General features: G+C 42.7%; 1 protein-coding gene across 1 annotated transcript; it reads left to right on the top strand.

The window, feature by feature from the left end:
- Positions 1 to 25: 25 nt before the first annotated feature.
- On the top strand, positions 26 to 26,853 carry fbln1 (fibulin 1). Its single transcript, XM_076089975.1, has 17 exons — positions 26 to 80; positions 3,749 to 3,857; positions 5,508 to 5,637; positions 8,134 to 8,293; positions 8,780 to 8,842; positions 8,944 to 9,030; positions 9,173 to 9,310; positions 9,407 to 9,544; positions 9,963 to 10,106; positions 10,211 to 10,336; positions 10,502 to 10,627; positions 10,859 to 10,978; positions 11,191 to 11,322; positions 11,425 to 11,548; positions 16,574 to 16,716; positions 17,636 to 17,776; positions 26,714 to 26,853. The coding sequence occupies exons 1-17, from the start codon at positions 26 to 28 to the stop codon at positions 26,851 to 26,853; spliced, it is 2,076 nt and encodes a 691-aa protein (XP_075946090.1).
- The last annotated feature ends 625 nt before the right edge of the window (positions 26,854 to 27,478 follow it).

Genomic DNA, 27,478 nt, shown 5'->3' with positions numbered 1-27,478 from the left:
CACCAGTCGAATCGCTTGTCATTCAATGGGTCCGTGTGCAGTGCTGCTGTGCTCTGTGTTCGGGGTTCTCCTCGGCCAAGGTAAGTTACCTTTCTGGAGGAAAAGATCACTGCTACGTGACCACTTTGTCATTATAAGGTCATCCAAACCGAGCCAAAGAGTGTATGCAGATGTGGGCGGGTATTGTGTTGGAAGGTAACTTTTTCACGTGCACGTGTGATGGTATTTACAGTAAGAATGGAAGTGATAATAGACAAAAGAGTGAGACGCGGGGAGGTGATGAATTTGGCACGGGGCTAGTTGGGGCATGTGATGAAAGCATGGCTCACAAAGCTGGGTGCTTCAAAGTGCTGCAGGGGTGTATTGAAATGAAGTAGGGCTCAAATGTTTACATTATTTAATTACATAAAATGTAACAAAACATCATCATTATTTCTGTGGAAAGTTTTTATTTGTTGTTTCCATTGTTTTCCCTCCTAACTCACAATGTAGTTAATGCCATTGAGTGTTGTATAAAGTCACCTCTTATTCTTTGCATTGTGTAGGACACAAATCCAGATGCTACACAATAATATGATTTGAAAATGTCATATTAAAAAGTAAACTGTGTCCTTAACTCTTTCATTGCATATTATTAATGCTACAGATTATTTATAAAGTGATAAAAGATGATGTCGCATGACTTAAAAATGCAGTTATACATAACTTGAAAGCAAGAGTTCTCACTGCCCTGGTTTCTGCACTTTCTGCCCTGCAAGTCAAAGGCCAAGTGCCCTGGTATGCTGCGATGCTATGTCAGAACGACCAAGTGGCTCACCAGGACAGGGTGGTCTGGACAGAGGAGTGTGATTTATACTTATCCAAAAGCTCATGGTTCCCATGTCACACATGGGGCAACTTTCACAGTCAGCAGGGCCACTTTTCTCAAAAGCTGCCTTCTTTGTAGGGGGTTGTGTCGCGGGTCAATTTGGAGTGAATCCATTCCGCTATCATCATCGACCAGTTACATAACCGAAACTCTTAAAATAATGTAACATTCACACAGAAAGAAAGGAACCTGTGACTAAAAGCCTCGATTGCAGCCTGCGAAAGAGATGCTCACTGCCGTTGTGATGTCTGGCTCAAGCCAACTGCTCTGCCGGGGCGGAGCCTCAGTGGGCTCATTAAGCCTTGTTTACATGAGGCGTCTAGACGCACTCAAGCCATGTGCCGCTCTGCCAGAATGGCCCTCACAACCTTCAGCACCGCCATCCAAGATGGAAATCAGCCCTCTCCAGGCAGACAATGCATCACAGAGACAGGGAACCGCGGCAGACTGCGTCTAGGCCGGAGTGCCTGGTTTGCCTCTTTTGATAAAACAGCACCGCACAGTTTTTAAGGCACTTCTGGTCTTTCAATTTAGGTTTGAGAGCAGCAGACAGTGGTGGCGTTTGGAATGACTCTGCGATGCCTTGTGGGTCAGAGTTAGTTATCAGCAGAGGGCTACTATGGGGAGAAAAACTCTAGGACAGAGCAGTGAGACCAACTGTCATACATACTTCAGTAAAGGAGTATTTGGTCATTAACACCTTTGTATGGAACAATAATGGCACTCAGTACACATTTCTATCCATATTATTATACTTTTGTAAGATACATGTTTTATTTCAGTGTCATTGGGACATACTGGTGTTACTTTGCCAACAGACAGAGATCTTTAGCATTCAGAGACAGATAGAGAGAGAGAGAGAGAGAGAGAGAGAGAGAGAGAGAGATAGAGAGAGAGAGAGACTTTGAGAGGGCCCACTTGGTAGGCCCATGAGTAAAGCTTTTAAAATGCCATCTTATTTCATCCAGCTGCTACAAGGGTTATTGGCCAGAGGATTCTGGGATGTGCCAGACTTCCAGAAGTCAGTAGTGAGTCAGCTAATGTGGCTGCCTAGTAATAAATCCTCTGTCCATATTCACTCCTTTCTGCCAGCGTAATCGTCCTTTGTGTAGCAGCAATGGTCACAACGTTTTATGTCTGTGCTTTGTTTTCCTGTAGCCTACGCTGGAGAAATGACTTGCTTTCTTCTTCAGAACCCCCCCCCCCCCCCCCCCACAAACACACATGTTGCTTTGAATTATCTCTTAGTCATTGTTATGTCTTGCCCCTATTGTTCTAGTCTGCAGAACTGGGTTTATAGGAGCCTGCAAACTATTGAGAGAAATTGAGGGTTTTATTGCAACACTTACATTGTGTCGTTACAAAGTTGATCAATGCAGAAAACGTTTTTTTATGATGACTATTCCTGCTTGTGCTTCGTCTTTGATTTACTGCTTATAATAAAATTCCTCCTGCTCCTCTGGGAGAAAGCAGCAAATCTATAAAACTGAGGGCCGCAATTCCAGACACTTGTCCTCCCAACGTAATCTAACTTATTATCTGAATTTGTTGACTCTTGCCAGACTGTTAACGTCAGACGCTCTGTCTTCAACAGATGGATTTCCTCAGTGCATTTCACAATCACTATTTCCAATAATTCAGAGCATTCAGTCACTAACCAGCAGAACCTCGTATTCTATTATAATGGGTCAACAAATCAATTTCACGGTGAGTTTGTTGTCTCTTTTCTTTTCTTTTTCATCTCGGGGCACTTTTTGTTAATAACAATTTGGCACACTTATCCTGGTTTGAGCCGAATGCAAAAAAAAAAAGTCCAAGAAGCGATCTGCCAAAGCTATTTCACGTTTGGCATATCACACACAAACCACAGGCGAATGAATGTACTTGATGTCATTGGGACGTTTGGTTGTTTACAGAGTTGAGGCGTTCCACACTCTCTAATCCACATGAATAAACAGCCAGATCACCACAGAGTTGGTTTTGCTCCAGCAAAAATAAAAAAGCCTTTCTTGAGTCTGCAACAACATATCCATCATTCATTGTCTTTGGCAAAAAAAAGACCTGCAGGCAATTTAAATTGGCAAACAGATTTTTTAATTTTGTTTTTCCATCTTTTGGAGAACGCGAGGCAACTTGCCATATAGGACAATGGTAATATCCTTTTTTGTTTGGGTTAGATCTCCAAATTTGATCATTATAACTTCAGTTATTCAGCACGTTTTATTTTTGCCAAAAGAAAATGTGTTTGTCAAAGAAATAATGCTTAAAGGGGCAATGTGTAAGATATTGGCGGTCCGGGATCAGACCCCCATTGCTGAGGTTTGCACTGGCTGCATTTGAACTACCTGCTAACTGAAGGTCTGTCCGTCTACCGGAGCTGCGTCTATTCTCCCACAATAACGCCACAGTAAGTTGATTGAGTGAATTTAGTCTGTGGCACCACCCAACCTTTAGACGGTGTCTAACCCACTGTAACCTCTTTGTCTTCTTTTGATAATCTTAATTGATTAAATATTTTAAACAAAAATTCTGGGCCATATCTTACGCATTACACCTTTAGTGTCCTAAAACGAAGCTTATCACTATGCCATTTGATATATTTTGCTTCGTCGTGAGCATCGTGAAGGGCACGAAACAAGTCTTAAAGCGTGTGTGTTAACCACCTTGTGAGTTTGCAGGCAGGTGTGATAAGTGCAGATGCAGCAGCGCTCCATCTGGAGTCGTATCTCCTGCTGGGATTATGTCGGCGGGGGGTCCCCTCACTGCGACAAACCAGACAATGCCAGATATGAAAACGACCCTCTGACAGTGAATGGGATGTGAACAAATGTACCACCTGTTCACACAAACACACCTTGTGCTGTTTTGAACGTTTTGTAGGAGCCGGGCAGATCTCCATAGAGGACTGCTGTAAAGATGGTCAGAGGCGTGGCAATGACAACGAAGACTGTGCGTCCCTCCCTCTCATCTCTGAGTCAATCCCGTGCAGGTGAGCAGGCGCTCTCTGCTACTTTGCTGTCAAAGATCGCAAATTTATACACCAGGAGTTAGTTGGTAAGGTGACTGGCCTGAGGCTCATTCTGAATTACAAGTCATTAACTGCTGCACACTGTGTCACAAACTTACATTTTCTATTCGCGCCACAGAAGCTCCTGCAGTATTGGCCCAGGGGGATTTGGTCTGTACCATGCCTGTAGGCCTTTAATAAGAGATCGCTTTACCTTACTCCCGTAAATCTCCAGGCACATTATTCACTTCACGTGAGCGCAGGAAACACTAATAGTGATGGGATAATAACAGGTCTGCTGGTAACCCTAGAGGGTGTGCTGCCACAGGTTCAGGGTCCCATAAGCCACGGAGATCTGCTGCTGGTGGCAAACACATTCACCGTAGCCACCCCGAATGATCCCGAATTTGTCTAAATTATAGGGGAAAAGAGGAAAAGGGCAGAGGTTTGTGGGGGAGCAGGGTAGAAAAGGGGTGAAGGGGGGTCAGAAAAGGGTCTGTTTCAATACCCAGGAAATAGCTTGGTGAAACGCGACATAGAGGGAGGATGGAGAGAGGCAATAACAGGAAATCTGAACGATTACTTCAGACACCAAAGGAAAAAAAACAAGTAAGACAGAAAAGGAGTGGGGAGAAGAGAAGAGAAAAGAAAAGCAGGAGGACGACTGTGCCCTTAAAAGGTTCTGCAGAAGAGGTGTGCGCCTTGAAGTGAATTTGAGATCTACAGGAGTTTATTTGGAAAGTGGTTTCTGGTAAGAGTTGATAAAGAGGCTGGTCGGAAATGAGAGAGGAGAGGTGAGGGGGTGGCGTTTTATGCTTTCTGTCTCGTAAAATCCAGAGCAGACAGAAACACCCACTTGTAACTGATTGGACGGCACAAACAGCAAATGTTAGACAACACAATGAAATCTGATCAAACAGAAACATGAAGTCACTGATATTTTGATAATAGTGGTGTCATGTGAGAGGCTGTGCTTGTTCCAGATATTGCTTTTGAAATCCAAGCACCCATCGTAGTAATATACAGCATTTTATTGATCCCTGTAGAGATATTATTATTATTAATATATATATATTTTGTGATCCTCAGAGCTCAGAGGTCAAGGTTGGCTGGAGTACTTCCAGTAACAACGTGTTTCTCACTTTCTGTTTTAAATTTGTAAACTGATTTTATAGGGAAATAGATGTCTGATTCTGGTCGTACTGGCAACTGCTAGTCACCCAATTAGTGGGAAACTTTTCTCCATTCTCACAGGACACAGCATGCTTACGTAAAGGGGCTGGTTTGTTTGAGTGGTATTATAATAAGATTGATTCTGTCAAAGACCACGACCCCACCCTGAGTACGGACATGCGGAGGTGGACAACTGTTCCTTTTGGGACTGAAATGTTGGTTTAACTCCATGGTTCAACCCAGTTTAAGTCCAGTGATGTCAGCGTTGTGTCCTCCTTGGAATCCACACAGGACTTCCTCAACCCACTCATCCACACATCTTTAGTTTGACAACTCTGAGATCCCCATCAGGCTTGCCTCAGGCTGATTTTAATGAGCTACGCTTTAAGGCAGAGTTGCATTGCACCGAGCAGATTATAAATGCACCACCTGTGTTTTGTGTTTTTTTCTTGCTGACAGGATAGTGCAGGAGCATTGCTGTGTAACAGTGCTTGAGGATAACATGTGCACCACCGGCATCACTGTGGCCAAGGACCAAGGAGTCTGCGATTCTTTATTCACCAACACCTGCGAGACCAAGAGTACAAAGGTGTGCTTGTGCTTGCATTTGCAGACACATACGTTTATGTGTGTGCCTTTCTCGTTGAATAGAGAAAAAAAAAAAGGGAATGAAATCGCAGTGTGTCCCAAAAAAAAATCTGCCTACACTCAATCAATGTACAGTACATCCCTCTGCCGGACAGACAGTTTGGAGGCAAATGATTGATGAGAGCGATGATGTGCATTTGTGTGTGTTTTTGTGTGTGTGTGTGTGTGTGTGTGTGCTGTGAGCAGGATGAGGCATGTCACTCCAGGGAGGAATGGAGCTTGTTGCTGTCAGATAGATTATAAAATAAACTCCGACTCTAGAATCTTCTGCAGGCTCACGTCCCGGCACTTTTCAGCCTTTTTATGTTTTTATTCTTTCAACTCAGCCCTCAGTGTGCTCCGATATTTTCACGATGTACTTCACGTAAACGCACCATGGAACGATAAATGTTTGGCAAAATGTACCGAGGAGGCAACGCAAGTTGGTGCATTTTCTTAAAAGGACGAGACAATTGTCAGTGGGACAGCTTGTCTTTATTTGATCGACTGTTAAGTGCAGGTGGCGTCTCATACTCAAATGTGCACAGTTAAGCTGAATAAGACCAGAGATATTAGTAGGAGATGGTTTCACGCCCTCTAACAGGATAAAATAATGGCCAAGTCACTACATTCACTAGATTTACTGTCCAGCTTCAAGAGGTTTCGTTACATTGTGAAACACAACGAATGAAATGAACTTAGCAGAAAGACTGGAAGCAGAGGGAAGCCGCTAGCCTGGCTCTGTCCAAAGGTAAAAACAATCTGCCTACCAGCATCTTAAAAGTTTACTAATACATATTGTGTCTTTTGTCTACACACTGAAGTGTAAAAACATTACTTTAATATTTTACAGTTTGCTTATGTATGCATGACTATTCCTTGGCCGGGCAAAGTAGGCTAACTTCCTGAAATCCTGACATCATGCGACCAGCGGAGACATCATCTATTACATTTCGATGCCTCGTCTACATGGGCTTGCGCCTCCCAAACAGAGTCAGTTCATAATGCCGAAGGTTTAGTAGCAGCCGGGTAACAAGGGCAAATGCCAGAGGGGTCTGTGTTGTAGAATACAGACGTAGCAAGTGTGGGCAGTCAGAGCCACCCACTACTCTTCCCATCGAGTTAAGAGATGGCATTACTTTCCCAACCTTTAAACAAATACTAAATAAAGCAAACCTGCAATCATGAGTAATCATACGACCTCATCTCTGGCACTGCCAGATATTCTACAGTATACGTATATATTTACTATTTATTTATATAGTATACGAATATATATGTATAGAATACGTATATATTCTATTATATTCAGATATTTGATATTCTCTCATTGTTTTTACAAATCTGCTACTTTTGTAATGTATTTATATATTTTATTTATATTGAATAGTATTGTGTTGTACTATAGTGTTTGCTGTTGAATTGTACTGATAATATTAAGCCACTACATTGTAATAACCTGCCCCAGGGACTACAGACAGAAATGAGCTCTCTGGCACATTTACATTGAGGTGGAAACTGAAATGTGGATTAATGTGCACTGTCCCTGGTAAATAAAGAAAGAAAGAAAGAAAGAAAGAAAGAATTAAATAAATAAATAACTAGAAATAGTCCTTGCGAGAAAAAGTTGAGCACATATTTTCTCTTAAAACCACAACCTGTAAACAAGGTATAACATGTCAGTGAGCGTTAGATGCTATTATGCTGATTTTGTTACCTTTGGAGATAGCTAGGTTATAGCTTTCCCCCCTGTTCCTAGTCTTTACACGAAGCTAAGCTCTCCGTCTCCAGACTGATGCTATCTATGCATTAGTGTGGTATCAAGCTGCTCATCTAGTCGAAGAATTTCTTTAACAGTGAGCTCGGATCATGAACGCGTGTTATGATGCACGTTTTATTAACTCTGATTTTGGCCACCTAAGGGCTGCGGAAACAAACTGCCATGTTTCCAATCGCGCTATCACCACCTCGACACCCTCTATAGCCTACTCTTATTGCCCAAAGTGAAACACAAACACACCCATCCCCCACACTCTGCACCTTTCATCCCCCTCCCAGACTGACATTACCAGGCTGCCATAATGATTGATTGAGCATGCTTGAGCCAGAGGGGATGATGCCATCTCATCACTGTCTTTCTGTCCGTCGTTACTGCTTTTTATCTGTCTATCTGTCTATGTGAAGCCAGTCCCTTGGCATGCCTTCTCAATCAGCCTCCTTTTTTTGTCTGTCAGGTTGATTGAGAGCTTGGCTGTGTGTCTGAATCCCATCCTCCTCAGTCGTCAGTGTAAAACCCTGTTTTGTCATCCCAAAGTCTCCCTTTTCTTGCCTGCAGTTTTGGTTTATTTCCCCCTGGTGCATTAGAGAGCTGAGTAGGGTGATAATTATCTACTGTATGACTTAAGTCTTTATTATGCCCCAAAGCTTATCCTATTGTATTCTTCTCTGTGTTCTGCAGATGTGCTGTGACTGTTGTCTTCTGGGGAAGGCGACCCAGGCGAAGGATCTACCCTGTGACCACAACCTGTCGGTGGGCTACCAGTGTGGCCTGGTGTCCCGGGCCTGCTGCATGGATGGAGCCCCAGACAACCAGACCACACCCACACAAAAAACTGAATGTGGGTGATAAAAAGCCAAGTAGACCAAATATTATTGCAAATTTTGTTTGCATCAAAGCAGACAACTTACATTAGGGTAGAAAAACAGAAAGCCCCATGGGAAAACCTGTGCCCAAACATGTAAAAAATATCATCAAAATAGTGGAGGATGAGCATAAGAATGAAGAAAATTGAAGGCGCTGCTGGTGTTGTCAAACATAAGCCCACACTGCCCTCTGTTGGATATGGAGGTAAACAGCAATTAGAGATTTAATGTGTTGCTCATGAGCACTCCAGCAAAACTACCAAAGATTTTCCAGCAGCAACTTATCAGTTGTGAGAGTTTTGGGGTTTTGAATTGATTGACAGACAGCAGTTTAATTATTAATGAAAATAATCGTAAGTTGCAGTGCTGGAAAAAAAAATAGCAATATCTCTTTGTTAAGATAGAGGCATGAGCTGTTGAGATGTAAGGCATATGAACATGTTTGGTTTTCTCTCATGCAGTACCAAACATGGATGAAAACACTGACAATGGAGAAAATTCGATATTAAGTGACCAGTGCAAAGGTATGGTTTAATACGTCGATAAACAAGCTTTTCTACACCTAACTGAATCAATCTCACAAATGCCGTGATCACTTATCAACATGTTTGTGTTTCTTTTATAGGGAAATGTGCTCATGAATGTGTGGGCAATGACACTTGTACCTGCTTCAAAGGCTACAAACTCAAGCCAGATGGAAAGAGCTGTGAGGGTAGGCGGCGCTCCCCCCCCCCCGTGACAAAGAAATCAGAGCACAGAGAACAATTATTATAATTTTTTTAACTATAATAATATGTGTTACTATTGGAAATATCAGCACAGTAAGACAAACCTCTGCTTTCAAAAACTTTTAGATATCAACGAGTGTTTGTTGGGAGCCAGCAACTGTCGCGGAGGAGAGCGTTGTATCAACACAGAGAGCTCTTTCCGTTGCCAGAGAGAGGTCAGCTGCGGTACTGGCTATGAACTCACTGACGACAACAACTGCAAAGGTCAGGGCACTCAGTTTGCCTCTGTTACTGTGTGTCTGAGTCATGTTTTTTTGTCAGTGTGTTCAATGGCAATTTTGCTGTGATTTCTACATCCAGACATTGATGAGTGTGAGACTGGCATCCACAACTGTGGCCCAGAGTTTGAGTGCCAAAACACCCAGGGGTCGTTCCGTTGTCTCCCTAAGGTGAAGTGTGGTCCCGGCTATATCCAGGATGCCCTCGGCAACTGCATTGGTATGCACCATACACCTACAACAGCCCTTAACAACAACAACTGCATATATTACATGTATATTTCAGGTGGCTATACCTGTGACTAAATAGGCAGAATAACATAGGTAAGCTAGACAGATGCACACTAGACACGCTGGCAAAGACAGAGTGCAGATGAACTCTACATGAATCCTGCAGGACTAATCAGGGAAATGGGGAGCAGGTGAGGAAGTGCTCGCAGGTCTTCAGGTGAGGGGAATGGTGGGAAAGGGGTTAGTGCAGGGCGAGAGGGAGTGGCTGGATCTGTAATGACAGGGAGAGTTAGTATGACAGGTAAACACAGAACATTTAAAGAACTGTATATTCAGATATATTATATAAGATGGACCAGGGCAATGTTTTCATGATTTAAAAATGTCCTCTGTGTCTGTGTTTTTAGACATCAATGAATGTGTTAGCCAGATGGGCCCCTGTCACCGCGGGCAGATCTGCATCAACACAGTCGGCTCCTACATCTGCCAGAGGAACTCCATTAACTGTGGTCGAGGATACCACGTCAATGAAGAAGGCACGCGCTGTGTTGGTACGGCTGAAAAACTCACCAATCCTAGGTAACAAAGCATCTCATTAACCTGTCCGAGGTGCATATATCATGGTGTTCCCTGTTGTTTGCTTCCCCCTCCACAGATATTGATGAGTGTAACGGCCCTGAAAAGGTCTGTGCAGGTCATGGTTGCATCAACATGATAGGCTCTTTCCGCTGCGAGTGTGAGGCTGGCTACACCTTCAACAGCATCGGTCGTACTTGTGAGGGTAAGCAGCTGGTCCATCTCGCTTGGTGCTGTAACACAAGTAGCTAAATCCAAGTGTATCCTCTGCATAAATAAATAAAACATACATATAGAACTGAACGTCTATCAGTGCTGCTCAAAATGTGTATAAGATCATTTTGTGGCATATTTGGACTTTGTGTTTTAGATGTTAATGAATGCAGGCACTACCCTGGCCGCCTGTGTGCTCATAAGTGTGAAAACATTCTGGGATCCTACAAGTGTAGCTGCACCAACGGCTTCAAGCTAGCCGCTGACGTCAGGAATTGTGACGGTAAGACAAATACCTAGAGAACTGCAACTTTCTTTTGCGTCTCCTGTTCACATGCAAATCAGGTACGTACCGATGCAAGTAACTGTTTATGTAGTAGACTACATATTGAAGTGGACAGGTGAGGATCCGCCTCTCTGCAGGTGCTTGGTTTTTATGCTTTTGAGGTGTCCGTGTTAGTAAAGTATTAGGATAGAGTGCATAATGCTCTGTAATAATCTTTTCTCTGCATAGATTTGAATGAGTGCGAGAGCAACCCATGCAGTCAAGAGTGTGCCAACGTGTACGGGTCCTACCAGTGTTACTGTCGACGTGGCTACCAGCTCAGTGATATAGATGGCATAACTTGTGAAGGTAAAATTGAGCCATTTTAACAGATACTTGAGTATACATGAATATTTTGAAAAATAAAAAAAGTTGGCTTGTGTGTGAGAATACAATAAAGCAAACTGTATTATATATATATATATATATATATATATATATTATAATATAATTAAAATATATATATTTTTAATTTACTGTTTGGTTTGACTTGTGTTTATCTGTCTCTGTCACACTTTTAGATATAGATGAGTGTGCCCTGCCCACCGGAGGTCATATTTGCTCCTATCGCTGTCACAACACCCCTGGCAGCTTCCACTGTTCCTGTCCTGTCACTGGCTACACCTTGGCACCCAATGGGCGCAGCTGCCAGGGTAAGCTATCCCACACGTGCAGGCATATGTCAATTTTGGTATTTATTTTTGTGAATGTTTTGAAATAAAATTGTTCTACTTTTTTTGTCTTTTTGCTCCCAGATATTGATGAATGCGTTACAGGAACACACACATGCTCAGTGAATCAGAGCTGCTTCAATGTGCAGGGAGGATTCAGATGCTTGTCCTTCGAGTGTCCAAACAACTATCGGCGTGTTGGAGAGATGTGAGTATTTGGATTCAGTACACATTGTTGCTGAACAGGACACATTTGTCAACAGACACAACCTTAAATATGTACTCTGTGCTCATGGAAATATGATAATTAAAAGACACAAAACCGCAGACAAATATACACTCAGCGAGCAAGGTCCATTAAACCAAACCCCTACTCATATTTTATTCAAGGCTCTGCATGTCCAGTGTGCTCAATGCTGGAATGACTTCGGAAAATATACGGCTGTAGCATGTCCTCTTGTATTTAGAATGATGAAATGCACAAGGATACTTCCTCATTGGCTCTGTTACAGTAGAGACTGTGTATGACCTCTGCAGGCACCAGTAAATAACTCCTTGCATGACCACAAAGAGGGCACCATGACTGGCCTGTGAAGTATTATGCTGCAGAGACCGATGTTCCTTCCACTGCATGCCATGCACGACAAATTTTATTTACACCTGGTCTCTCTCTCTCCTTCTCTTTGTGCCTTGTTTGTTCTGTCTGCCCCCCCCTTCTCTATTTACAGTCGATGTGAACGCTTGCTTTGCAATGAGTCTGTCGAGTGCCTGGCCATGCCCCTGAGAATAACCTACTACCACCTCACCTTCCCCACCAACATCCCCGTCTTCACCAACATCTTCCGCATGGGCCCCACCCACACCGTGGCCGGCGATGACATCCGGATTGTTATCGCTGCCGGCAACGAGGGCGGTTTCTTCCAGACGGAGCAGGTGCCCAACGGTGGCGTGATGTCGGTGGCAAAGCTCATCAACAAGCCACAGGACTTAGAGCTGTCTCTGGAGCTAAGGCTGCGTCGCTACAGCACGCTCAGCACATACCTGGCTAAAGTGCTGGTGTTTGTTACCCAGGAGGAGCCCAGAGTACCTTACAATCCCCTCCTAGAATAAACACAGGAGTTGCGTAGGGTTGCACAAGTTACTGCACTCTTAAAAAAAGGATGTGTCATTTTAAATGCGTTGTCTCGAAGAGAAAACAGAAAAAGTTCATCCACAACACAAAATGCATGCAAGATGACCACACAGTATGTTGATAGCAAAGTGCAACTTTATGTGGCATACTGCATGAATGCATTCAGATAAATATACAAATATATGCTATGATTTCCAATTTATGATCATTATAAGACCAATATTCATCTTTACTACTAAAGATAATTCATGTTTCTGTCATCCATTGACTTAACAGGTTTCGGCCTGTCTAAACTCATGGCTGTATTGACTCATGGCCTGATGAACCAGCTTTGGGGCCCCGAGCCATAAATTAACTAAGGGCCCCTAATGACCCCATGTAGTCCTTCCTACAGTATCTGTGCATTATCCCATCTTCTTAAAATATACAAATTAATTTACAATGTGGACTTTGACAAAAAAAAAAGCCAATTTCACTTGAGACCAAGTACATACACATACATATTCTTAAAGGAATATTCTGATATATTCGGGACTAGATGAGGAGACTGATACCCAAGGTCTCAATCGCTAGTTTCAAGTCTTCTTCAATTAATCATGATGTTGATTTAGTAAATTAGGGTCCCATTTAGAGTACAGTAGATGATAAAGCAGGATATGCTTCAGGGCGTGGATACCTTGTGATTTAGAGGTTGATTTACAGGCCAGACAACCACGGCGTTGTCTGGCCTGTAAGTTGTCCGTGTTTTTACATTTTAGAACTTTTAACCTTTCACGGTGTGTTTATAGTTCATGGAAGTTAATTGTAACATTTTGGTCGTCGACAAATGTCCACGTTCAGTTGCAGCTCCACCCTCTCGTGTCACTTCTGGTTGTCCGGTCAATCATCCAGCATTTTCTATTTCACTTTTTTGGTAAAGAATTACCACAAAAATGACTTTGTTCGACACTAAGCACGTGTTAAAATGGCACATCATTGTTTAAGGGTGGATATGAAAAAACAATACAACTCACAGAGTGAGAAGAAAGAAGCACAGTTTGATAGCATATCATGAAGCATTTTACATAATCAACTTGTTAACACTAGATTTAAGGACCATTTATTCTGCATTATGAATTAGGTGTAACTGAATCATTCTTCGTGGAGGTAAGGCATCGTGATAGCCGCTAGGTGGCGTTCTAGGTCAGGTTAAATCATAAAATGGTAACGAGTCTACCGACCCAAGTCTGCCTTTAACTGAGTGTAATTTGATGACGGTTGCATGATAAAGTCTGAGATTTTGCAGGATTTTATGGTTTTTGTGTTGGATGAACAGTTTTCTATTAAAATTGAAATAGAAATAACACATGTTCAAGTCAAATCCAGTTCTTGATAATGGTACATTGTAGGGTTTAATCAAATACAGTAAAGGGAGAAGCTGGAATGTGAGGCCAAATCACAGATGGAGGCTATGTGACTTCCTCACATAGTTTCATATTACTATTATTCCAACATCTTCAGTCAAGAGGGAATCCATTGATATATGCAAATCTCTAGTCATGTATATATTCGAAGCTATACATTACTACATGTATCTATACACAAGGTATTTTAATACTAACGCTATGAAGCAACATATTTTATTTATACAATTATTAGTTATTATTGTCTCCTGATGATTTTAAAGCTTTCCTACATCAGTAATGTTTGTAAACACAGAAGCAAAATGCCTGTATTTTAAATCGGCCAGGAAACACGACAAGTCAAATTTCCCATCGATAAGTCAAACCCTTCAGTTATATGAGCATATATGTCAAATTTCACTATTTATTAAGTCCATATAGTAATTCTTCACATCCAAATTCCTATCAAAAATGAGCCAGACTTTTCCTTTTAATGCATTGTTGCTCCCACTTCCCAAACATCAGTTACCTTGCACCGCAAATATGTCTTTCTGTGGCAGTTATTTTCATGCACATCTATTTAGCTCCCATTACATTTTAGACTTAATGTGAAATGCACAGATTTCCACTGCATACTGCGGGTGTAAACCCCAAAGCAGACAGATAATCCAAATGAAGGCTGAGTAAGTGACACGCGATGGGATGCAGTGGCAAAGGAGAGGGAAATGTGCACCAGCAGGAGTGGGTATAAATAGTTTGACATGCTGTGAGGCTGCTGCCCGAGGGCTGTGGCTTATAATAACTGTAAATTCAGATGTCCTAGGTTCCTCCTGTCCTGAGCTGTCAGGCCAGTAAGGATGCACTTGGTCCCTAGTGGGGATATCCTTAAAATAAGAACATAGTGGTGCGCAGAAGGTTTTTTCCTCCCCTTTGACATTGAGTTATGGGGCTCTGGGCTCTGGCCGGTGGTCTGAACAATTTGTGGTCCAGCAACATCACCGCGCACAGAATGAATGATGCCCTGCAGTGTTTGTGTTGGGTCGTTATCAATGTGCCGACTATAAATAATAATTACCAAAAAAAATAAAAGGCCTTACGCTTGACCAGAGGACTTTCATCCAAACAGTCTGTTTTTCTTTCTGGTCTAAAAGTATTGGGGTTTTTCTCCTGGGCTGGGCCACGTGACGCATGGGGGAGATGAAGAAGATGTGCATTAGTGCATGCACGTGCGCACATACCCACATACATATACAGAAGCATGTTTGCATGCACAAAGGCACACATGCACAACTAAACATACACAACCATATTGGTATTTTGGGTGCAGAAATATACATATATTAACACACACATGAAGCTGTAATTAGCTCCACTTGCTGCCCTTGCTTTGAAGGGGGCAGTTCACCCTGGGTCATTATCTTCTCGTAAATTTACTCTCTGCCCCAACAGAGCTTTCACCTTGTCCTCTAGAGCCCTGCTCTGGTCTTTCTGCAGCTCAGGCTGTGGTATTATAAACTAGGAGAACATTTTGTGGGTTTGGCGCAGGCCAAAGCAAAACTTGGACCCACCCGCTAATTGCTAATTACAAGCCCCTACCCAGTGGTGGCTTGACTTTTTGTCAGGGGCTTCTCTCCTCACTCTCCATGGAAGGAGCCCTGCAACCCAAGCCGGGCCTGGGCTTTGAGCTGCAGCCTATAGGTCCCTCGAGGAGCGCCAGAGATCCACGGCCCATGACTCACAATGCGGCTATATGGCTGCCATGCACATTAACTGGACTTATACATGGCAACTTGGCTGTTTTCATAACCCAATATAACCGTGTACTGACTTGTCTCCTTTGTGAAAACCAAGCTTAAATTTAACATCTTGGATGTCGAACGCAAGGCTTTTATTTAGTTTCAATAGCTCTCTCGTGATCACAAGTTTCTCATTGTTTCAAAGACAAACTCTTGATGTATGAGGTTGTTAGTGCCTTAGAAGCCTCTTTTAAAGTCTTATGTAGCAGACAGGTAGTGAATAGGGATACTTCAGGTGGCGTTAGCCTTAGGAGCCAGCAGAGGCCCTCTATTCCCTCCGACCTGTCACTGATTAGTCTGTGGAATAAACAAATCCCTAAATAATAGGATGAGAGCTGCCCTGGGGAGAGGCTGGGGAGTTGTCTAGTCATGTTGCTCACAATTTAGGAGTCTTTTAGAACACTCCCTTGCCCCATAAATCCTCCTCAAGAGATTATCTGATGTGAAGCCGGAGATGCTCAGCAAATCCAAATATTTTCCTGAGCAGGTTGTGGATCATTCTTTGTGGGTGTAGTAATTCATTTCCCACACAGCTTGAAATAGTGCATCAGAAAAGCATCAATGGCAAGCGCTAGTCTCCACAAGCTACAAAGGTTGGCTTCGACATGAGCTTTGGCCATTGTTGGTTTATTATTCTTCCAAATCACATAGAATAAGATTGTTTTTGATGTTGACTGCTACATCCAGTATCCCTGCTGTCTTGTTCAGATATTGTTTGTATAGCGGCCATTGGAGTTGTCTCACTGAGTTCTTGATTACGCAGTGGGCTGCCCTTAAGGATGCCTTGTTATTGTGAGCTTTAGGAAACCAAAGGCAGTTGACTCTGAAGTCTTTCTAGAGACATTACCTAAAGGTCTGAGGCCATGTGTGTGTGTGTGTGTTTGTGCTTTTTTTTTTTTTTCAATGTCTGTTCCCTCCTTTAGAGTTGCAAGGCTTCATTCGGACACCATTCGCTGTACAAAGTCGTGTCAGCCCAATGACGTCGCCTGTGTTCTGGACCCCATGCACTCAGTGTCCCACACCTTCATCTCCTTGCCCACCTTCAGAGAGTTCACAAAGCCAGAGGGTAGGTACAGGTCAACCTTTTGATGCGCATTCTCATTATGGAATTGTTGGTGTAATCCAGATGGGCAAACCAGCTAAGAGCTCTAGGTTCATGATAACTGTAAGCTAAGAGTATATCGATCATCTCATAGAATTATTGACAAGAAAGCAAATTAATGTATTTCCCAAAGTGTTGATCTGTTGTTTCAATGCTATACTTAAAATGTACTCATCTAAACTCATCTAAAATGTATTCTACATGTTCCCTAACAACAAAAGCCCATAATTGACGCTTCATTTTGTTACAGAATGTTCTGTTAAAATCTTTGGAAACAATGATTTCTTTTTGTGTGTCAATGTGGTCCACAGTCTTTTTCTTCTTCTCTTTAGCTCCACTTTATCCCCCTTAATCTCTGAGCTCACATCAAATGCATTTCCCTGCAGCTGTAAGAATCCATATGACTATACCTCTGACCCCCAAATTAGTTATTCCATGATGTTCTCCATGCAGTCCGGTCTTGGCTGGCCCACACCAGAGAGTAAGTGCCATGCTGGGTGGATATGAGTAACCATGATAATCACTTGCAGACAGTGACAGCTCACAAGCATCTACTGGCTGACATGCAATGCATGTTTCAGACACACTCATGTACAACGTCACGGGGAGTTAAGCTCTTGTCATTTCTCTTAAGCTAGGAGTTGGGGTGTAAAGGACTTGAGGCCCTTTAGCCCAACATTGAAAAGCCTCAACCTTCCTGTGACCCTCTCAGTGTACAATAAACACAGACGTTTCCATCTCCAATTTTATTGTCTTTCACTTGGAAAGAACAAAGAAAAAAAGAAAAGCAAGATTTGGCACCGGCTTGGCGGTGCAATCCCAGTGTGATTACGAGGGTTTAGGCTCCAAAAGGTTTTTTTGTCTAATTGTTATCTTCCAACAGAGATTGTTTTCCTGAGAACCACAGTGCCGGCTTACGGGTCCTATCACTTAGGCAGTTACGATGTCAAGTTTGACATACTGGAGGGCAACGTGGAGAACGCCTTCGACATCATCAAGAGGGTAGAGAACGGAATGTATGTGGGTGAGTACAGGGATTTTACCTTGTTTTATGTGTTGTGAAGTCTGAATGCATCAAACTAGCTCAAACATTTGACAATAGCAACTTTAACATGCAGCCTGTCCCGACAGCCTCCGTGAATGGAAATCACATTTTGTTTTTGACAAAGGGGGCGTTTTTTCTTAAATAATATACAATTTTGAAATGCATGAAATATATGTGATTTTTTTTCTTCTTTTTTACAAATCAAACTCACATGTGCACATTGAGAAGACAAAGAGCACAAAATCTCCCATTGGCAATGTCTGGACGCCTTGACATAAGTACATCTGACACAGTCCGTTACGGTCATTGCAGTGTTGTGGCATCACATAGCTGTCATCATCTTCATGGGGGCTCTTGGTGTCTGCGTCTTTGGAGAGCTGTCCTCCCAGTGGCTCTCAGACAGACGAAGGCTTGTTTCTGTCTCACCAAATATTTGGCATCAATTTCCACAGTCTTGTGGTTTAACAAAGTACCATTTAATTCACTTATCTACGGCTATGCATATCCCAAGCAGATCATTACTTTCCACAATAAGTTATGGTGGTCTGAATGTACTGGAATTGAGTTGCATAAATCTATACTTGTGTAGTCACATGCACGTGTGACTGCAGTTGACAAGCAGTTCATTATAACTACCTGTTCAGCGACTGCCAGCATGCAAAAAGAGCTTCAAGTAGGAACAGCAGATACCATTTCCAGTGGGGTGTAACAACAACATGTTTGGGGAGAAGCCATTCCCATCCTTTAGTCTGGTGGTGACCCAAGGTTGCTGCACGCCTGTGGGAGAACTGAACTTTGAAGATAAGGGTGCTGTGAGCCCAATGATGACACAATGTTGGGCCCGTTTAAGTGTTTTGGTTTTGTGCTGAGATGCAGGCAGGTGGGGTTAGTGTAAGTACAGCGTCTTCTTCTTCTCACGCTGATGGACGAAGGGATATGCACATATGTCTTTACAGAATGTAAGGGCGACAGCGAAGAGGATAGAGTGAGCGACTGCCATTTGTTTAGGCGGGATTGTGGGCGCATGCAACTGTTCCTCTCTCGTACAAGAGATGTGTGCTTGTCAAACGTACCCAAATTCACACATAAAAATATGAGGGAAAACATTTTTTAACCGGCAATAATGCGCATAAGTCACTGTTAGAGCAGTTATAATTAAATTATACTGTCTTATAATGGTTTTTGTTGGAATGCGCAATGGTGTAATTTTGCATGAGTGATAAGCCTTATTTTGTAATATACCGTCTACTGTGTGTGTCTGTGTGCGTGTGTGTGTGTGTAAAGGATTTAGAGAGAAATTCCCTGTTTATGGTGGTGCTCATTTGCAAGGGCAAGTATGTATGTGTGTTTGCAAGGGAGGCAGGGAGAATTAAATTGCAGTGAGAGACTGTGATTCAACGAACGAGGAAAGAGAGAGAGAGAGAGAGAATATGTGCTGAAGTAATCCCGGGTGCTTTGCTTCATGTGGTTAAATGTATTGTTCCATTTCCCCACGCTTAGGCCTCAGTGTCTCGCCGAGCATTAGAGCACTTAAACCGACGACCACATGAAAGGCCTGTTTGTGAGGAGCCACTTCTCTCCCAAACCCATTGGATGCTCATTGGATGCAGCTCTTGCATGTTAGCACCAGTTGCCCATCGCATATCCAAATTGAGGCCCTGTGCAGTGGAGCCTTTTGGTCACTGACTGCTCACTGTGAAGTGTGGCCTCCACGGTGCGATGAAGGCTCTCTTGGTTTTATTTTGTGGGCTGTGCTGCTGGTGCTTTGGCCCACAGACGCTGCTGTTGCGCAACCAATTGTATGAGGCGCGCTGACGTGTCACTTAAGGAAGCTTAGTTTCCAGTATCTCCAGTGTCTCCAGCAGTTGTATTACAGCTTGGTGGGATGTGAAGAGTAGCAGACATTGAGGCTCCACTAATGAACAAGTGCGCAAACTCAAACTAACTTTGGTCATTATTTTTGGCCACGTCTTGTGTTTTTGAAAGGGACAAAAGAGGCAATTAGGAATCCTCAGAATCCGTTGCTAACTTGAAAAAGTGATTCTTGAGAGGTTTGATTGGCTGACACTCTTTTCCGTTATGCTCACTTACTCACTCTTTTAAAAACAGTCGGCTGCACACACAGGCATGTAGTGTTTGCATATGTGCATACACACATACATATATAGAGGCTGACAGCACACCAAATATTGTAAGAATTGCACCACTCTTTCCAAGCTCCTGGTCATCTATCACTGGCTTTCGCAGCACTGTCACATCTGGAAGACAACCCTGACAGCCTTACGCATCTGTGCAAACACAACAGGCCCTCGGCGCTCGGAAAACATGATCAGAACCAATCAAACACTTACAGATTCCCATGACGACCACGGTAGCACAGCGGCGGCCGACCACACAAAATCCCTGCAGGTATGCAGAAGCACAGCATGAAGTGACGTATACCACCCTCACAACAAAGACATCATTTGTGAGCCATCGTGCACATATTTGGAAACACAAACAGTGGAGGAATGCATTACTGTCATCCACTTTTAAATAAGGGCAGGTTGTTTGAATAGGGTTGATAAAGGGGTGATTGACTTTGGCAGTCAGCAGGTGTATGGTCCTCCCTTTGAAAACACTGGCTCTTTGGTCTTTGCTGGCAGCATGGGCTGAGTCTCTCACCTCTGATAAAATGCTAGTGGTCCCCTTGGTTTTATTATCTCTCAGTGACATACATCATCGTGGGGATCAATGTTGTCTTTGACCACTCCCATTGAAGGTATCATAGGGTAGTGTTGCTTTTTTTCCTTCATGCATCAACCTTTGCTTGCTGAGCATGCATGAATTATTTTAGTTTTGCTTTACTTAGCACAGAAGTTGTTAAATGATCTATTCTTATCATTATGTAATTATGTTTGTTTTATGCAGAGAAACAATGTGACAAGCCACCAATCCCATTTCTCACTGGAAAAAAAGCAACGTTCAAATCAGTACCTATTCCTATAAATAAGTGTATAAATCAAATGTAAAATACTGTAGACAAATGTGGAATCAAACAAGTTTAGTCATTCCTTGAATGTGTGCAAATGACTCTTCTTCTTAAGTAATCATTGTCATGGAAAGATTCTACTGTACCATTAATCACTGCTGTCTAATTCTTGTTAGCAGGAAACACTGATTTATGCCATATTCATGTTTGGAGAGCAACAGATAATATAGTACCTTCTCTTCATGAATCATAGCCATCCTCTGGAGAAGCTATAAGTCTAAGAGGTCGCAGCTAAATTCCTTTAATTTTTGAAATGCAGGTGGAAATGTGCCTTTGCGGTTCATATCCTGCGCAGAGAATAAATGCCTTTCGCATTACCGTTGGCACAGGAATGGCAGCCAGAGAGGCAGCCAGGAAGATGAATGGAAGAGGAAGTGGACAGTGTGTCTCCATGCAGGTAGCCATGGTCGTCAGCGCGGCCGTCCACACTGGCTGGTGGAATGTGAGGCTACTGTGTGAGACATGACTACTTCAGAGCCAGTGGAGCTTGTGGCTCTGGCTTGTGTCTCTGGCTTGTGGCCGTGCTGGTGAGGAGTCGAGGACAACAGTGGAGATAAGCAGACAACTTGCTCCATTTGAGAGGCTGTCATTTGGATGAATCATGGCACGGCAGCAGCGGGCCCACTAGAGCGCGCCAAGACCATAAGGAATCCTTGTCTGCCCCGCAAGAGATTAGCACAGCTAATCAAAACAGGGTCTTCTCCACTCAACAACCCCACAGTCAAACACTCAGCGCTCCCATCGGGTGGTCCTCCACCACCAGTGTGCCAATGAAGAGATAGCGATGCAGATATGTCACGCTCAAAAATTGCTAGCAATAAAACTGTCTTAATAATTGACCAGATACACTTATCTCCCTTGGGGTAGTGATCTATTCAATTTATACTCGGCATTACTCTTTGCAGTCTGGCACTGTGATTTTAAGAAGATGTAACTTTGTTTAGGTAATTGCTCAGTTCACAAAATGAAAACTGTTCTCATCCATTGCAAAGTACTTAAACAGCGTATCAAGATCCTGTGTACATTCTTCCATTTGAAATGTAGATGGAGAACATAATATAAAATGCAAACAAAGCAGGTTTTTGTATCCTTTCCATTGACGCTACATTGTCAAGTCTATTTTCTGCTCCTTAGTTATGGGTCTTCGCTTTGAAAGGTCACTTGTAATATAGTGCAAAGGTTGTGGTAAAGATAATGGTGCATGTTATGTCATCTCAGCTGCTCTGGCCCACAACTGCTTAAAACAGAAAGTCCAAGAAAAGAACCAACCGATTCCCCACGGCTACTTCTGAATGATGTCACTAACCAGTTTGCGACACAGTCCAACAATGACCCACGGGCCATTTGAGAGATCTGTAAGTATGACTCGCTGTTAATTGACCTTAAAATATCAAGCCACATGTGCTGGCCTTTCAGAGCAGGGGTGGGCATGGCTCCCACCCTCTCTTTGGAGTGGTCAGCTGACCTGACTGGCCGTCCTCGCACCAGTGACCAGTGACCAGGCTGTAAGCAGATCAGGCACCCATGGGGCCTGTGCACTCAGTTTTTCGCACAGTGTGTTATGTTGGCAATTTGAATGGATTATATTTCAGCCATGCTGATGGGTTATCAAAGCTGAAATTGTTTGCTTTGCTAATGGGGTAACAAGGGAGCTAGTTAGCAATTCCTTTGGCGTGTCTCCTTGCTTTTATGGACTTTTTGGAGAAAAAGTTTCGGGCAGTAAAAAAAGAATCATTGAACAAGAAACCGCTGTGTTTATGTTTATGCCAACAGTGCTCCGCTGTACCTCAGCGATATGGTTAGATAAAAAACACATCACAGTTATAGCCATAATGATGCTGAAGAATGCCCTCCACTCTTTGTATACTGGAACTTTGTACACCACCTGGATACTCTCCAACGGTTTCACTGCAGTGAGCATGCATAGCGCCACAGCTAGTGTGTCATTATACAATACTGTGGTGAGGCCAATGCATACTTTTCATTTGTCTCTGGTGTTAAACCCGTTCATTTTGGATTTTGTCATACACTTCCTCGCTGAGTTGTAGAAACCAGAAAACCAAGAAATTGTACTGTTTACATGTAACCCTTCAATATTGCTGCGCTCGTGGCCATGAAGGATGACAAATGCCTCCTGGCATTTGCTTCACTTTGTTTTGTGGCAGTGTCTCTGCTACTATTATGCATTTATTTAAGGCTATTTTCTACTTAGGGGGCTACTTTATGGTGTGGCGGAATGTTTTTGGAGAGCGGACAGATTGTACAGCTGTTTGTTTGATGGTGGCTGTTCATGTCACCTTTGCACCCTGTGGCAGATACCTCAGTGAAATGGAAAGATACCACAAACCTCTCCCGCACTACAACTGGATTTCCTGCTCGGGAACTTCAGGCCTCAGATTACATGACCTTGCAACCCAGTCACAGGGCAGGGCACAGGGTTTTGAAAACCTAGCCGTGTTTATTTATATGAATCTCAGGTGGTATGGTTGCCAATCAAAGTCAACCTGTTTTGCGGGCTATTGGCTTTTTGCCTTACAGGTCGGATGAAATGTTAAAGATGAGTATGCAGTTGTGGTTTCACCTCAGGTTCACTGTGAGTATGTTGAGGCCCAGCTGTTAGCTGATGCTTTCCCCTCATTTAGGATACCACTGTGCTTTTGATGGGAAGCTTACGGAAACAAAGATTCATCATGGTCACATACACTGGCTTTAGTATCAAGCTCCTAACATAATTACCTTTTTCTCGCCCTCTAGGCTGTGCAAAAAATAAGTTAAACAAAGGCTCGAAGTTGTATAAAACATCTGAAGTGTTTCCACAAGTCACGACAGTAACCGTGATACGTCTCACATGTTAGCATACATTCCCTGGTTTGTTATCATGACCAATAGCATGATTCCAAAATTTGAGGTGAGGAAAACTAAACTGCGAGTTTTCAGTTGAGTTTCGAATCACCAACAGTGAGCTTGGAGGGAATTTGGGGATTTGGAGGAGCTATTGGGCTTTATACCAGAATTTCACAGTTGAGCCCTATGCGTTTGCTAATTAGACCACAAACAAATTTAAAAAACAAACAAGCACATTCCACATATTGCACTGTTTAGATGTCCTAAAAAAAAATTCAGTTTAGACGTGATATTTCTGTGTTTTCGTTATTCATCTATTTACAAGATTGTTTAACTTCTTTTTGTAGGATTTTTTAGGATTTTCAGTGGAAAACTTAGCCGCAGTTGACCCTGAATATAAAGTGTTAAGCCCTCGTTAGATGTAGGCCACACTTGGTGCATTTAAAAGAAAGCCTTAATGTGGACTGAATCCCATCTGTCTTTGCGGTGGTCCATATTGGGCTCATAATAATTTACTCATCTTCATTGTGTGCTTGCTCAACCCACCACTGAAGCTTTTGAACTGATTTAAGTACATGGACCAATCATGAACCTTCTGAACTCGCTTTGAGTTTGCATCGGTCAACTCAGAGCTGCATGCCATCTTGATTGGCTTATGTCTGAAAAAAAATGTCAGGCTCAAAATCATTTCATTCAATCTCTTTTTCCATGTCAGTTATTCTATTAATGTTGTTGCTGCTGTTAGGTTAAAGCAAAGGTCAGCTCTTTCTGGTGGCGGTGAGGCTTTGGAAACAATTAAATCTCAGTCCCGCTCCCCTGTCTAGTGTCACTACGCAACAGATCGAAGTGGGCCCCATTCCACACTCCTCCATGTGCTTATCGGCGGAATCTGCTGGAATCTGTTGCGTGCCCATAGATCCGACTTGGAGAGGGACGAGAGAGCAAAATAAAGTGACAGAGAGAGAGAGAGAGAGAGAGAAAGAGAGAGAGAGAGAGACAGAAGTTCAAGCTCCTATTGCTTGCCCCTTTCAGAGTTAAAGATGGATTCCTGGAGGAATGCCTCCATGACTGTATCGCGTGACTGCGACTGCTCCCCTCCATCAAACACATGGGACTCATTTACCCTTGTGGGCCACAGTGATGGTGCCACAAACACCAGGCCCCCTCAGGAAGGGAAGAGAGGGGAGGAAGAGAAATGAGTGGGTGGGGGGGGGGGGGGGGGGGGGGGGATCTGCCGTCATACAATGCCAGAGTCCCAAAGGACGCAGCGGATGGATCATCATCTGCCCTGCAGTGGAGAACAACGACCAAATGTGTTTTACTCCTTTATTACAAGTACCACGTAAAAGAGCCTCATAATTCAGACCGATTGAGGCAATGATCTGTTGTCATTTTGATCCATGTTGAGTTAAACCAATGAGTCATCATACTAAAAGCGTTACTGACTCACTTATGAATGAGAGAGGAAATGAGACAAAGACAGAGGATGGTTGAAGGTGCGATAGGAGGACAGTGTGGTGATTGTGCTGCCCGACTGCAGTCTGGCGATGGCTGTTCAAACAGCCCAGAGCTGAAATGTCACCAGCCCTCTGCGGAGAAAAGGCCTGCTGACAGCCTGTATAAACACTGGCATTTTTTTCCCTGTGTAATCGCATGTTCACTTAGAAAGAGCACCCAATGAATTCCATGGGCATTCAGTAATGCTCTGTTGCAGTATGTTTATTCTCACATCTGTTTTACCACGATAGAGGGTGTCTCTTGTCCATGGAGAGGGTGGAAGGTGGGAGGGAGGAATGCAATTCAGATTGTCATGGACAGCCGGGACATCACTGGACTTTGTTTGGCTGGTTGATATCCCACGTCTTTTGCTCATCACAAATATACCAGCTGATACCACGGCACACCTCCAGACAGGAATGTTGTAAAAAAATACCTTTTTCTTATATCATGCAAATTTTAGGTTTGTACTTGTATTATAGGTTTCTAGTAGAACATGTTGACACAAAACACAAAAAAACACGTTATTTTTCTCATACTGTCTGTCTGAATATACCTGTGTTCACCCCCCTGTTTGAAACGCTCCGTTTTAGCGCCTGTCTCTTTAAGCCCTTTTCGAAAAAAGACTCTCCTGCTCTGATTGGCCTGCAAGAACAGTGCTATTTTATGTGCTATTTTTGCCATATGGTATATATTGTTTAAGTCAGCATTGGAAGGGGAGCCAAATCTGAATGGCTTGTTGACTCACATGTTTTCTGATATAGGTAAACCACACATTACTGACTAGGTTGTCTTATTTCACAATTTGTGGGTTGGTGGGGACTCCAGATATGTTAACAAGTGAAACAGTGAGATTTTCAAATGTTTAAAGGGATGGATTGGTGTTAGGGTGAGTATTCATTTGAACCATTTTAGTAAAAGTCTCTATGAAAACTGCTGACAATTATGTATGTGGATTCTCCACAAAACATAACATTTTGTTAAGACCAGCTAGCGCAGGAAGCACATCAACATTGAAGCAGCTTGGTGTGGCAGCATTCACGGTCCGATACAATCTAAAAATATGCTTTGAGTCTATAAGCGCAAAGCCGCTAGGCAACCACTGTAGTCAGCTGTGTTGAATAAAATTGAAGAATATATCAATTTGACAGAGCTGTCAGACATGTATGAAACAGAAGGCTGAAGAACAATTTTGAAACTTTGCTGTTGAAAAAGAAATGTATTTTTTTCAGTATGCTGAGCACCACAAACACAAGTCCATTATCCTCAATTGTCTTGGGGTGGGTTTTTCGAAATCAAAACCTCAGCCCTTGAAACCAAAACTATCTGCTTTGCTCGATACCGCTAAGGCTAAGTGAGGAAACAGTTTTAGGGTGACCCTTTAAACCTAATAGCAATTCCAATTACTAATTGCTGCACTTAAACAATTGCGTTTCTGAAGAAATGACAAAATCAACAAATATATATTGGTGTCAGTAAAGCCAATCCTTATCGTGTTGTCTACTATTGTCACTGATACAGTTATTTTTTTCTGTTTCCTTCAGGTGTTGTTCGCCAGGTGAAGTCTCTGATTGGTCCACTTGCTACGACGCTGAAACTGTCCATGCGCAACCTGACAACACAAAGCGACTCCGGCCAGAACATTATTAACGTTCATATGTTCGTCTCAGAGTTCTGGTTCTGAGAGTTGGAAGCCACATTTTTACCACATTGTATTAAGACATCCATTGTCAACACTGTACACATTGGTTTATTTATATCAATGCATAGATCAGTGTTAAGGTTTTAATGTTATGTTTGATTACTTGTGACAGTTTCTGAGATAAAAAGCTACTAGCTGCTTCTGACGAGAGCACTACACTTTGATGACAAGCTCAGTCTGTAGTGCACTCCTGCATTGCAACTGGCACAATGGAGCTAAATATGGAGACTTTATGTTATTGAAAATCTATTAAGAACAAAGACATCCAGAAAGTTTTTTTCTTAATTGAAAGTGCATGCATTTAGAAAGGTCATTGAAGTAAATATTCTTTTCATGACATTATAAGACATTTTTGTAGCATTCACTTTTCCTCCATTACTGTATGCATAGGATAAGGTATTTTTTCTATGAAATAAACACTATTTTAGTTACAGTATTTGTTTATTGTATTTCCCTCAAGTAACATTTAACAACCATTGAATGTCTTACTGAATTTACATCACAGAGTTCAGGACGATAATAAAACATCTGTATGTATATGTTTTACAAGCCATGAGAACAGAAGTACGGAGAGAAAGAAAGGGTTGTATTTCTCCAAATATGACGA

The sequence above is a fragment of the Anarhichas minor genome, unplaced genomic scaffold (genome assembly GCF_050575085.1).
Source record: "Anarhichas minor isolate MPS153535 unplaced genomic scaffold, ASM5057508v1 ptg000011l, whole genome shotgun sequence".
NCBI classification, from domain to species: Eukaryota; Metazoa; Chordata; class Actinopteri; order Perciformes; family Anarhichadidae; genus Anarhichas; species Anarhichas minor.
The sequence above is the reverse complement of the archived record's forward strand: the minus strand, read 5'-3'. Positions and strand labels throughout refer to the sequence as shown.

Bases quoted from the DNA above. Each gene is read 5' to 3' on its own strand.
- fbln1 (XM_076089975.1), top strand. From the start codon at position 26: ATGGGTCCGTGTGCAGTGCTGCTGTGCTCTGTGTTCGGGGTTCTCCTC. The intron at 8,294-8,779 runs GTGGGTGATAAA...TCTCTCATGCAG, and splicing joins ACCCACACAAAAAACTGAAT to TACCAAACATGGATGAAAAC. The intron at 10,628-10,858 runs GTAAGACAAATA...TTCTCTGCATAG, and splicing joins TGACGTCAGGAATTGTGACG to ATTTGAATGAGTGCGAGAGC.